At 30.8% G+C, this 14,514-nt stretch overlaps 2 protein-coding genes across 2 annotated transcripts; both read right to left on the reverse strand.

The window, feature by feature from the left end:
• Positions 1-1,318: 1,318 nt before the first annotated feature.
• On the reverse strand, positions 1,319-5,579 carry LOC104771826 (protein MALE DISCOVERER 1). The gene is made up of 14 exons (XM_010496434.3): positions 5,187-5,579; positions 4,686-5,002; positions 4,464-4,599; positions 4,308-4,379; positions 4,086-4,229; positions 3,842-3,991; positions 3,680-3,760; positions 3,544-3,593; positions 3,029-3,460; positions 2,760-2,950; positions 2,551-2,683; positions 2,309-2,463; positions 1,982-2,173; positions 1,319-1,877 (listed from the first exon to the last, which is right to left on the reverse strand). The coding sequence occupies exons 2-14, from the start codon at positions 4,783-4,785 to the stop codon at positions 1,620-1,622; spliced, it is 2,094 nt and encodes a 697-aa protein (XP_010494736.1). The 5' UTR covers positions 4,786-5,002; positions 5,187-5,579; the 3' UTR covers positions 1,319-1,619.
• A 1,851-nt stretch (positions 5,580-7,430) lies between these two features.
• On the reverse strand, positions 7,431-9,184 carry LOC104771827 (uncharacterized). The gene is made up of 2 exons (XM_010496436.2): positions 7,752-9,184; positions 7,431-7,672 (listed from the first exon to the last, which is right to left on the reverse strand). The coding sequence occupies exons 1-2, from the start codon at positions 9,006-9,008 to the stop codon at positions 7,643-7,645; spliced, it is 1,287 nt and encodes a 428-aa protein (XP_010494738.1). The 5' UTR covers positions 9,009-9,184; the 3' UTR covers positions 7,431-7,642.
• Between the last annotated feature and the right edge of the window lie 5,330 nt (positions 9,185-14,514).

Below are 14,514 nucleotides of genomic sequence, written 5' to 3' on the forward strand. Positions count from 1 at the left end.
AAAAGAAAAGTGAAAACCATTTCATCTAAGTAACGGAAGCCGACACACTCATTCTATTTCTAGAAAGGGATGTACGTATTAGGTTGAGTAAATGTATGATTCGAAGTTTTAAATATAATACTTACACGAGAAGATATGATTCAAAATTCAGGAATCAGAAATTTAGAATGATGTCAAATGTTATGTTCCATGTGGCAACTTTACCTCTTTAAAGAGGGAAGTAATTAACCTAGTAATAGTGAATAGATAATATACTCCATTTACACGTAGAGTTTGTAATAGTGAATAGATAATATAGTTCACATGCATCAAATGAAAGCGGCAGAAAAAAAAAGAGTAAACTATTGGAAAGGTGGATATCAGTTTCGAAATGAAATATAAAATGTTTCGTATAAAACTAAACAACAAAATTTATCCATTGTACAGTTACAGTATACCTATGTACTAGGAAACCTTTAAGAACGAAAAAGAATGCATCTCAAAAATCACGAGGTCAAGTCTTGCTTGCACTCTTGCTATAAAAAACTATATATAGATTAATTTACGTGTTAAAAATAAAAGAAAACTTTGGACAAGCGGTCCAACAATTATACTTGATTATCTGAAAAAATGATAAACACCAAAGATTAATATCGTTACCACTTACCTGCGATATAATTGGTTCTATTTATAACTGTGAATTTAGACACGTATGAGGATAGTTTGACACATGGCAGGCGACTCTCTTCGTGTAACGTGCTTAATAAATAACTGCGTCATAGTTGTCGTTTTTCAGATGTTTCTGTACGCTCAGGTTATTGAACATATGACTAACAGTATCTTTCATTATTCTATTATTGGGTTTTTGCATTATATACGTCAGTGGAAAAAACAAATATCAATCAGTTTTTAAATCTTGTAAAGAGGAAGAGGTGTAAACCTTTGGCTAACACCGACACATGTAATGAGGAGACAAACTAAAAAAGTTACATTTTAGAAAAACGCCTAGCTAGTGCATCTAGTATTGTTTCTTCTCTTGCCTAAAAGGGTTCGAGTTCTCCTTCGTAAATGTAATTAAGTTCGTTTTAAGATGAAGATCGACGCAATGTACACAAAACAGTTTTGTCTAAGAAGATGTCAATGTAAAATCTGATTTTAAGGTAATATTTTGTTAATTCTTCGTTCTTCAACTGTTATTGATCACAAATTAGTCTCTTACGTTATTATAACAAAAGATCATTAGCTATATATATATATAGAAGACAATAAAAAAAAATTAGTAAAAAACTCATATAATAGGTTAGTAAAAGAAGCCGAAGTTAATAGTTTACAAACAGCATTTCACCACAAAAGACGTAGAATTATACGTAATATATAGGTATATGTATGATAGTATACAACAATTATACAAGCACATCGTTATATTATCTGGATTTCAAGTACACTATCAAAACAAACCAAGAAAACAAATTTAATAGAAAGAATTAAGAAAAAGAAAGAGAAAAACTTTTTTTTTGGGGTAACATTTACGAAGGACGACGTTTACAGTTAACAGAGAGAGAGAGAAGCTTGTGAACCTCGGACAGTGACTCGAAAGAGAGAGGAGGAGGAGAGATATCGTTTTTCTTCATGGTTTTTATCTATGTAGCTTCAGAGGATAAGATCTCAAGCTCTGCCCACCAAAGAGGAGAGAGTCTTGGTGTTGCTTGTTCTTGAGAAATCTTTATTACTTCTTTCAATTGTTCAACCACATCGTTCATTTTTGGTCTTTGGCTTTCATCAATTCTAAGACAATGTCGTACCACGTCACATATAGCTTCAAGTTCTTCTTCTTTAAATGTTGTCAGCGTAGGATCAATCATATCTCTCAAGTTATCATTCTCTAGATACTTTGATGCCTGTGAGAAGAAAAAAAAAAACATATATAAAAATGTTACATTATATTAGTAATGCGAATTTAAGAAATATTGAGATTTGATTTTGATCTTTGAGTCTTTTTTACCCATTTTGTTATTGATCCTTCTTCATCTGAATCTGAGAGCTTTCCAGAGATAATCTCAAGCATTAATACTCCAAAGCTATACACATTAGTCTCCGGTTCAGATAATAATGGCAATGACGATTGGTCTAAATCACCACTCATCGGCTTTCTCGGTTTACTCCCGGTTTGTCCACTGAAAGGAACCTCTCCGACCTGCAAAAATGAAGTACATTAGTTTACCATTGGGTTTGATTAAGAATCAATAACACCATTGAAACAGTTTGCTTGTTAAGCAAGAAAGAAAAAATCACTTAAAACTGTTTTCTTGTAAAGCAAGAAAGCAAGAACCTTTGCTGCATAATCGTCAGTTAAGTAGATTGCTGATGAGACAAGTTTCGTGTGTGCGATAGGTGGATTAAGCTCGTGCATATATTGCAGACAGTAAGCAGTTCCCATTATAATCCTCATCCTTGCGCCCCAATCAAGATGCTCCATTTCCTTATCTGAACAAGAAGATAAAGATTGGTTGGTGATAATTATAATAAGCCAAACAAGATCTTCAAGTAGAGCCAGATTTAGATGTGTATTACCGTGCAAATGTTCGTAAAGAGTTCCATTTGGAGCATATTCGAAAACCATCATCCTATTAAAAGGTTCATCTTCTTCGCAATATCCAATTAGATTCACAAAGTTCTTATGGTTGACTCTTGACATTGTATCAATCTGCAAATTTAAGCTCTCAGTCAAGATTCCCAGTAAAAAAAAAGCTGAGAAAAACCTCTGCATATCTTAAAATTACCCTTCTGCGGTAAGTCATTTCCATAGCTCTTGTCCATTCTTTAGTTTCCAAAATCGCGGTTGAAGCGACCGCAATCTCAACACCACTTGACAAAGTTCCTTTGTAGACAGTGTAACCATCAAATGCTTCAATGATATTACTGAAATCTTCACAAGCTGTTTCTAGTTCAGACCGGTTTAGCTTAGGTACACCTGAAAACATTTGACCACATTTAAGTTAAACCGAAAAAACAGAGCAAATATTGATTTTGTTTTAACAACTTTTTTTACCGGTGACAAAAGCTTTCTGTAACTGTCCACTTAAACCAGTCTTCCATGGACCTATACTCTTCACAGCTCTTTTACGACAGAAGAATATAACAGCTACTATTATCATCACCGCTACAAAAGCAGCAACACCAATGATAACATACAACCAAACGTCCTTAAACCCTTTCGATTTCTCTTCAAAGTTCCTCGGTGGATCAGTAGAGAATGTGTTGTTGGTGGAAGGAGGAAGAGGAGAAGGAGGAGGGACCAACGGAGGTATTCTCTTCTTTGCATTAGCTAATGCGGGAAAAGACCCACTGCTTCGAGGAAACACTAAGGTTACAACCTCAGGAGAAGGACTAGGAGCATCAGGCGCTGGCATTGCCGCTAAATTACTTGTTCCTTCGAGTAACTCGCGTCTTTTGAAGGTACTAGTTTCATTCTCTAAATAACCTGAAACAAGATAAAAAAAAAAAAGATTTAGTTTCATTGTGATGTTTCAATATGCAGAAGTTTCAGTCATCCTTTAGCCTTACTTGGGCGATTATTCGATACATAGTTGTTCCCATGAGATTGTCTACGCACCCTGAAGAGACATAAACATAGACAATTAGTAACATTTGAGGAACAGAACATACAAAGTAAACCAAAAGGATTAAAGGAAATGCTTACATGTAATGCCTTGAAGTTGCTTTGATCCGCAATATGATAGCCTTCGCCTTGTTTGTTCTTATTAGACTTCTCCTTGAAACACTGTTAAAGTTTTAGTCAATTCAAAGCAAATATTTATGTCTCCACATCAACAAGCAATATGACTAAAAAAAGTTTGGTTACCAGTATCCAAGTTTTCTATTTACACAGTCGAGGACATCAGGGGAAAGCGAAGACAGCTCTCGATCCTTGTTCAACTGGACTTTATATAGCGATTGAAGTCTCAGGAACTTTATGGTCATAAAACCCGCAAATTTGTTACCAGAAAGCAACCTGAAGAATCCACCAAGAAACAGAACATTATTGTTTACCAACACAATTGATTTGGTTTTTCAATCAAAAACATTACAATTTATATTAAACTCACAAGTTTTCTGGTGTCAACACTTTGTTTAGCTCGGATGGAACTACTCCGCTTAACTTGTTATCTCTCAAATCCAACAACTCTAATTTTGCAAAAGTTGCAAACTCCTTTGGAATATCACCAGAGAGATTGTTCTTGGATAGTATTCTACAAAATAAAGTAAGTTCTTGAATCTTCAAGAAACAGAGCAAAATAGCAGAGGTTAGTAAAAAAAAAAATCCTTACAGAGATCTTAATTCACTCAATTGGCTTAGCTCAGGAGCTAATGTTCCTCCCAAAGAACAACCAGTAAGGTTCCTACAAAACAAAACCAAAAATCTCATCAGACATTAACAACAAGAGAATGACAAAGAAAATGAATAAAACAAAAACATTACTCACAGCATCTGCACTTTATTGTCGACACAAGTTACACCAAACCAAGAACAGAAATGGTCAAGATCAGAAACATTCCAATTCGCAAGAGTTCCATGAGGATCAGAATCAACTCTTGCCCGGAATTTCAACAATACAAACCCTACATTGATACACAGAAATAACTCACAAACATTTAATTCAAAAAGAACACAAATGATTTGAGAAATAAATAAAACTTGTATATACCTTCAGATTCGAGGGACAAGGAGGAACGAGATTGAAGGGTAATGATCAAGAACATGAAGCAAGAGAATTGGAACCCGATTGGATTCCATCGACAACCCATTTTAGGTGTATACACCAATGCTATACAAAATCGCCAGATTTTTTTTTCCTAAAATGAAAGAATGAAAAAAAAAAAATAATACAAATTTTACAGAATCGTTGAATACTCAGGGTCTCTCATTGTTTTTCCAGTTTTGCAAAATCACAAAACCCTAAAAAATGTTGATGACCTAAAGAGTCAACAACTCGTTTTTTTTTTTCTCTTCTTCTCGTTAATCCTGGAAAAAAAAAACACCAACAAGAAACAAACAAAACTTTATCAACAAATATAAAACAATATATTTTTCGAAGAAAAAAAAAAGAGAGAATACGAATAACCCTCTTGAAGAAGCAATGAGAAGAATACATAACATGGAACCCACCCCAAAATATAAAAATGAAGAACATTGCAATGAAAATTACCTTAAAGGAAAAAACTTCTTCACCAAGAATTGGGTAGGGTTTGAGAAATGAAAATTAAAAAAAAAAAAAAGGTCCTCAGAAAATAGAAAAAAAAAAACTAAAAAAGTAAACAGAATTTTTGTTTAAAAAACGAATATATTGGATTTAAAATGTTTTTATTTCTTGTTGAACTTGCCCTTGTTTTTGCAGGAAGATGAAGATGATGATGATGATGATGATGATGATGATCTCAGAGTTTTCTCTCTTCGACCATCTTTGGTCTCTCCAGGGCCAAAGGGTGGTGGGTTCTCTCTCCTTCCTCTCTCTTTCCTTTTTCTTCCTCTCTCTCTGAATCTTCTTTTTTTTTCCTATTTTTTAATTCTTTTTTCAACAATTTTCCCCCACAAAACTGTCTTTGTTTTTTTTTTGTAAGACCCTTATTAACTTCATTTAGATTTTCCATAATTTTAGAAATGTTGTATTCGCATAACCAAACTATAATTAATTAAAAATAAACTAGAGATTATTTCATTTTCTTGGTCTTTTTTTTCTTTTCTTTTCCTCTTCCCTTGTTTAATAATGTATCGGACATACTATAATATATGGCGCGAAAATTTAGTCAAAAATAAATTAAGAAGTAGTTTTAAATTAAAGTTGACTTAGAGACTACATGCCAACTCTGCTCATAAGGGCCGTTCGATAGTACTTAGTGTTGATGATCAATGGTCCAGTGTTTAGTGACGTGGCGAATATAATAAGCGAAGTTACATGGGATGATTAGTTATCAACTCATGTGCTATGTAGTACATGTCACCCACTACTGTATATGTACTTTAATTAATTTTTAATTTCGGTAGTCAAACCTTAATTATTTTTACTCGATGTAATGATTCAATTTTTATTGGAAATCTACTACATAGTAATGAGTTATTCGTTGGAAAATTGTGAAAACGCACATTTGTGGCTAAGTCTACTTACGTATATAATCGACTTCGTGTTTGTATGAGCATAAAGTAAATAAAGCATAAACTTTATTAATGGGGTTTGATTTTTCCTGCATTCTTGGGATCTAGTCTAGAACAAATCTACTAGAATAAGATAGTAATTACAACTGCATATGATACAAGTACTACTACGCCTATCATTATTTTCTAAATGAATAAACCATCAAAAGATCTCTCTATCTTGTTGATGGGGCAACACCACACATCTTGTGTACATTTCTCGAAATTACATTGAAGCGCACGAGTCTTCATGAAGTGCCTTTTTGCTATTTATATCAATTGCAAAACCCCTAGGATTGACAACTTTCCTATTATACAATACAAAGGAATTGAGAGATTAACAATTACAGAACCCCTAGGGTTGACAATTGTCCTATTATACAACAAATAGGAAAGTTTCTCTTCATGATCCCATCTTGAATCTTCCATTCAAGATGTTCATCCAACTCAGCAGCGGCCACTTGGCTTATCCAAGCCGACCCCAAGCTTCTGTACTCAAACTCTTCAATTCAGCTTCTTGTACTACTTCCTGTATTATTCTTGGAACTAGTACAAGCACTGCTTTAGACATTTGATACCATCTCCGTTGTATCTGACCCTCTTGGCTTGTCCAAGTTGTCCCCAAACTTCTGTATTTCAACTCTTTAAAGTAGTCACACTGTTCGGATTCATGTATAATTTCATGTACTACCTCTTTTACTACCTTGGAACTTCACATATGTTCTTACCACAACTGTGTCAAGTAGTGTCTCAACAACTTTGTTAGTTCTGCTCGTGATCTTTACATCATCTATGAGACATTTGTGATGATTCTATCTTGTTGTCTTATATACCACTGTAGTTGTATAGCATCCTGATTTAGTAGCAATTCCATAACATGTTTGAGACAGCTTATAAAACTCAGTCAACACATACACCTTCAAATTGGAATCGCCAAATGAAATTGCTTCATTTAGTATGATGATTAAATTTATTTTTCTGAAATTGTTGGTAAGTAGGTGGGCTTTTTTTTATTAAGAATCATAACGTGAATCTGATATGATATACTCATAGTTGGGCCTTAACCTCAATAGAAACCTACAATTTCACCTTTTTGGTTAGAATGTATGATATCAAATACACTCCTTGTTCTCAAAATCTTTCCATAGCTTCCATTACTTCCCGACTAACCGCTATGTTCACCCTATCCATCTCCATTAATAACTAATCATTTGAAAAAAATCAATCATGTGATTAATTTTCGTATAATCTATAAAACAAATATTCAAAGAAATTCATTCCAAATGTTTGAACCAATACAATTTTTTCATACCAGATGTTTGCATGTATACAAGTTTGCATTCCAAATGTAAATTCGACAATACCATAATCATAATAATGACAAAGGCAGCACAAAAACTATACAATTAAATTTTATTGTACCCGAAAACGAATCTCAGCATAGAAAAGAAGATTCCGGTTTTAGGATTTGGCTTAACGAGAGGGATGAACGATAATGAGGTCCTGCACAATTGCACATAATCCAGATCTAAAAGAAAGATTCTTTGGAAATTCTTTATAATTACGTCCGAGTAATACATACCTCTGAGTAGCGAACATGATCATGGTGTTTATACGATCTTTTCACAATCGTTTCCCATTTTATAGACTGAGAATTAGTCTTTTCCTCCATCTTCTTCCTGAAACGGGCGGCTTGACCGGATACGACGGAGGAGGCGGCAGAGCTTCTTGGAACTGTCCGGCAAAGCCATGACTCCGAAGGAGTTTTAGGCAATGGAGGTTGAGGAATAGAGATATTTTGTGCCCTGCATTTGTTTATGTTGCTCCTTCTTTTTACTTCTTCCACAAGAAACCTAATTTCATGTCTCTGATTCTGATCAGTTGTTCTTTGCAACCTCGAAAGATTCCCCTGAATTCGGAGTGTTTCGCCAGCTTTCGGTAGAGAAATTTTGGAAATATCTTTAGAAAATCTTGGTGTTGCATAGAGTTCTTGAGACTCACTCATAACCTTGTTCGATTTCAAGATTCTTGGCGATGTTGATTTGGTTTTGTAAACAGAATCTAGTGGTTTCGGGTTTATGATATTCCCCGATTTTACCCCAATATCCTGACATGTCTTGATCCGAGAGAGAACCGGGTTAAGAACATCCATTGAGTTCTTGGAACAGAGCCACGGCGAGAACCCTAACTGAGCTTTCTTGGGATCTTTTGAGTAAACTGTTGCATTATGATCATCAACATCATCATCATCGTTGTCAATGTTCATATCTTGATTAATTGCCATGGAGACTCTCTGCAGGGCAAGGTTCTGTTTCTTCTTCCTCTCCTCTTTAACGCGAGAAGCTTCTTTCTTCTCTTTCATGGCGATTGCTTCCGCAGCTAGTAAAAATCTCGACATGATGAGATCACGGTACTCAAGAATGACGTCATCATCTCTTGATACATTACTCGATCTGTCTCCATCTCCATTATTCTCGAACTCACTGACTCCATTCGAACTGCAATTAGCAGAGAAACTTGCTGCTGAAGAAACCATCTCCAAGGATTTGATTAGGTCTAATTCTTCGATTACTGTATGCTGATCTTTTGGCTTTCCAGGTGTTTGTTCCCATGTAAATGGAACTGAAGATGGTTCCATTACATGATCGAAACTCCGGTCTTGTAATAACCGAATCAGACTTTCATGCTCTGTTTCATGACACGAATCTTTGACTTTTCTCCTTCTCGTCGTCGTCGTCTTCGTCTCGGTGTTTTCTGATTCGCTTGGATCCTCTGGTTTAGTCGGAATCCGCCTCACGGATAGGAATGGAGCATCAAAATCTAGTTTTTTCTCCTCCATTGTAGATTCGGAATACTCTTTAACGAAAAAAGAGCCCTTTATAGAAAGTGTCAAGAATCAAGAATGTGTAAAATAAAATAAAGAAAAGAATCATGAGAGTTAGTGATGTGTCTGCTCTGCTAGATACTATTATTAGAGAAACAAAACTATTTAATAGTAGAAAGAAAAGGCAAAACATTTTTAAATGTATTGTATCGGCTATAAAGAGGACTGAAAAATAATAAATGTGGGGAGAGTTAGTCAATAAATTAAAATAAATAAATGTGGGGAGAGTTAGTCAATAAATATAAATTAAGTGTCTCTATGGTTACACTATTCAATACTCCATCCGTATTACAAAAAATTGCAAATCTAGAGTTTTATATTTCTTTTGTAGAGAATATATAATTTCAATATAATTATTATATTTAATTTTCTAATTTGCCTTTAAAACAAAATTATTTTGATTGAATTTAAGTAATTAACCACTTATTAAAAACATATATATATATATATATATATATATATTTAATTTGTGCAAAATGTATCAAAATAACGTAGTTTACTAAAAACAGAAGAAGTAAAATGTAAAATTTATGAAAATAAAATATAATGATAAGAAATTGTGATATATCGAATGTTTGGGGGTGATGGTTTAATTCTATTTTGATTGATAAAAAATGGTTCTATTAAAAATTAATAGTATAAAGATAATATATAGTATTTGAACTAAAAAGTTAAAAATAAGATTATAAATAAGAAAACTATAAACTAATTTAGTTATATACTATTTGATAAACATCTTCGTTCTTGAAATAAGATAACTTTCGGTAAGATCAATCCAACGTTTGTTGTTGGACTATTATATGGTCTTGTGATTCTCGTGAACAACTCCATTAACAAATACTATTAATTAAGAAATTGTTGGTTGAAATTTGAAACATATTGGATTTGACAATTCGTTTTATAGTAAACGACATTTTCGATCATATTCCAAAACAAATGTATGTTATGCTAAGATGTTCTAAATAAAATAACAGAACAATGATTCTGATTTGTGACACTGCGTATAATTACGGCATAACAAAGGATATATTTAAATTTGTATGCGATAAAATTCAATAATATTTTTCAGAATGAAATTATTGTACGATTGAATAAATTAATTTCTGACAAAAGCATAGAGGTTATTGGTTTGAACGGTGTTTGGAACGAAACCATATAACCTGATTTGGTCTTGGATCTGAGGAGATGTATGAATTTCGGTTTAGAACTTTTTAGTTTTTCAAAAGAAAATACTTGTATGATTCAATAAATTTGTGGAATGGCAGAATATTAGAAAAAAGTAAATACATATACACTTAAGAAATTAAGAATAATTTGAATTTTGTATATTTAAATACTTTTGACGTATTATATAAATATATTAGAAACATATTAAAAACTGAAAAGTTTGTGATACACTTTAAGTATTATTAGAAAGAACTGATATTTTTCATTTGTAAACAATTGTTTTTCATTTTAAAATAGAAACTAGAATATGATCCGTGCTAGATCACAAGTTAAAATTCTTTTCTTTTGTTTATTTGGTAATTTTTATTTAACACATCGTATATGTGATTATTTTATTTATTTTAAAAGGTTTTTTTTTGGATGGAATATTATGGCATGAAATCATATACTGAATATGACTTATGAAAATAACATATATTCTGTAAGATATATTCTAGTATATCTAGATTTTGACCAGCGGTATAACACGGATTAAGTTGTGTGATAAAAAATTAATTTTTGTTTGTAAATTTTATTTGATTTGTTTAGTGTTTAAAATTATATATTGTATTTTGATTGTTTGTTCTGTGACTTAAACTATAGTACAATGCTTTGACCAAAAAAAAACTATAGTATAACACATATTAATTTTAGGACCAAATATGTAATATATGTTTGTCAAAATCATCGTGACCGAGAAAGTCTACCAAACAACATTATTCCAAACTTCAATTTAATCCGAGAAATCATATTTTTGAAATTTTAACCCGTGCTCTAGCCAAAAATCATATTTATTATTTTTTTAATATTCTAGTGACATATTATTGATCCGTGCTATAACAAATCAAATTAAAGTGTTTATAAAATTTTAACTTTTTTGATCAATCATATATTTATGATATTCTTAAAAATATCAAATTAAACTATTTTTAAAAACTCCAAATTAAATTATTTTAAAAGTTTATTATAGTATATAAAACTATATAATTCAACAAAAGATATATATGAAATGAATTTAAATATTCAAATTTTGACCCATTACTTAGTCAAAATTTTCTGATAAAGTGAGATAAGATTTTATGTTTTAGTATAATCGGAAATCACTTGTAATCTACGGAAGAGTGATTAATTTATGAGATTTTTTTTCTATATATGGTTAGTTAAATATTATTTGAGATTTTATTTCATTTTTTTGGAATATCCTTTTTAAAAGGATCATAATCCTAAATCTATATAACCTATCAAATAATTAATCCATATAACCTATCAAATAATTAATCTTAGTTATAACCTATATTAATATTATATAGTCTACCAATTTGAAGTCGTGTACTTCCATTTTATTAAAAAGGGATTATTGTATAGATAATATAAAAAATATATGTCCTGCTACTTGTCATAAAATAAGCCACTAAAATATCACTTATGTATTTAATATTTTGTATTTTAAAGCAAAAACTCAGATATACCTTTTTAATAACATTTCACATTTATCCTGTTAATAAAATCTTTGAGCATTCGAGTTAAAAATTGCCACTCTACCGTTTCTAGGTTTTGGGATTAAATATATAAAACAAATATAAATAGAGATATTTCTTAATTTCATATTATCACCAATCATGTAACTTTTATTTGTGAAAATTTGTGATTACGAAATTGAAGAACAAAACAAAAACTTTGTGAAACTTTGCACAAATAACATATATTTTTTAGAGAATATGCAGTAGATACCATTGAAACCAAAGTAATTAAGAAAGTACCATTGATGTGACGTTGCTTTCTCTCCCTTCATCTACAATTACTTTTATAATTATTACATATATTACATATTATTTGTTTAAATATCATGTCATTTTTTTTAATTCACATAAATAACATTTTTTTTTAACAACAAAATAACATTTTCTCTTTTACTCCTCTTTTATTTCTTCTTTCATGCCAATCACTTGGAAACAAATAATTTTTTTTTCTCTCTCTCTTTTTTTCTTTCTCACTCTCTCTCTTCTCTCATATCCGCTCATGTTAGAACTTTTGTTATTTTCTTTTGGAACATGTTATTTTTTTTGAATTACAAGTAATATTTAGAAATTTTCTCTTTTTAACCTGTTACTTTTTCTTTTTCGTGTAATACACTATTTTTTATATGTTAAATGCTATTTAATTTTATATAACATGTAAAATATAAATATTACATGTTATTTTTCACTCTTATTTAACTCTAAAACAAAATAGGTAATTATATATTTTTACTCTACTAAAACCTTGAGCCCATTGGCCTTTTCCTATAATTTTTTTGTGGTATTTTGTTTATTTATCTCTATATTTATAGTATTCACTAATATTACCTTATTTTTATGTATAAAATTTCCAGTTCTAGATATTTTGTGTTACTTGCCGTAACGTTTTTTTTTTTTTTCATTTTGAGTTTATGGATCGGACGACAAGTAATAATGAAAAAATTAAACACAACAATTTAGTCGGTCACAGGGGACTGTATTAATTTTGTCGGATCCAGAAATAACATTGCGTAATGTTTGGGAACCGACTGAAAATGCTAGTAAATGATAATTCAGTTTCACCCCTTTTTTTTTCCCAATCAAATTTCTTTATCCAAAATTTCATAAAATATTATAGTCCAACTTTCTTATTTTATACTTCTTCTATTTCACAAAAAATATTATTTTAGAGTTTTATTTTTATTTCGCAAAGAGTATCATTTTATATTTTTAATGCATTAGTTTATATTTTCAATGCATTTTTATATTATATTTTTTAGTTTTATCTTTAATTTATGACTAAATTAATCCATTAAATATTTATTAAATAAGGATATATATGTATATTTTAATATTTTTTAATTTATGAGAAATATATCAAAATGACACTTTTTGTAAAACAGAAGAAATAGAAGTTAATTACTGTACTTACATTTTCATGTATGTCAGACCAATATAATAATATCCAAAAATTTCAGAATATATGAAAGTCATTTTCATTCTTGATTAAATAGATAGACCAACTCATAATAAGTAATGTAAACACATGTTTCGTCATTTTCTGGGCCACGCAACGTTTTTGATAATTCTTTTAGCTCCCTTGATTAATGTCACGCCATGCTATATCTTTATTCATCTCAAATCATGTCCAATCATTGTTGATTTCATTTACTTTTCGTTTTCATTTTCTTTTGGTGACATAATATTTCGTCCATTCAAATAACATTACATGCATGCAGTTTTCATAGTGTAGAGATAAATCATTTTATTTCGTTATTTGTTGTTTCTTTCTTGGGCACTATTTTAAAGGTATAGCAAATCGAAACAGTAACTTGTATAGTCTATCTTAAGTTCTTAACATCATGAAGATATATTGGCAAAGAAAAAGATCATCAGTACTTTTTGCTTTCTTATTAAAAGTTAAAAATATTCCTATGTCAAGGAAAAAAGAAAAATACCAAAAAAGATGCAATGCGTACCTTCGTGTAATGAATAATGTGGACCTTGGCTGCATCGAAACAAGGTGAAGAGGATAACCATTATTTTTACTTTTTTGCTAGTAGATACTACGAACAAATTATTAGCATTGTCATTTATTCGAATTTATTAACTAGTACCAAACTCTTCAAAGTGTATGTAAATGTTCATTAAATTCACCAGCGGCAATTTTGTTTCTTATGAAGAAAAAAAGGACTAACGTTTTAATGGAGTATTTTAAATGAATAAATGTATATATATATATAAATATAAAGTATATACTAAAATGGAAAGAAAGTTATGTATAACAAGCTTCTTTTTCGATTACATCATGTTTTAACATTTTAAAATAATTAATAATCGATTTATAATGGTTTCAAACTTCTAAGGGATAATTAAACAGCTTGCTCGCCGTTAAAAAAAAAGGTGATAATGTTTAGAAACAGTCGATAATGTTGCATGGAAACTCTTTTTGAGGTGCGTTTCCCGTTTCCGAAACGTTTCGGAAATGGAAACTCGTGGAAACTCGGAAACAAGCCATAGAAACACGATTCCTAAAAATCTCTGTTTGGAAACACGATGAAAACTCCGTTTCTGTTTTAGAAACACGACGGAAACTCTTTTTTTTTTTAATTTCAAAATTTGATAAATAAATAATTTGAAAATATAAGAATTCATGATACATATAATGATAAAAAATATAATATAATTAGTAGCTTAAAATTTAAAATCCCTAAATATATGGCGATGCTAGTAAAAATATTTGATTTTGAACATTTTTT

The sequence above is a fragment of the Camelina sativa genome, chromosome 20 (assembly GCF_030686135.1).
Source record: "Camelina sativa cultivar CO46 ecotype springtype chromosome 20, ASM3068613v1".
NCBI lineage: Eukaryota > Viridiplantae > Streptophyta > Magnoliopsida > Brassicales > Brassicaceae > Camelina > Camelina sativa.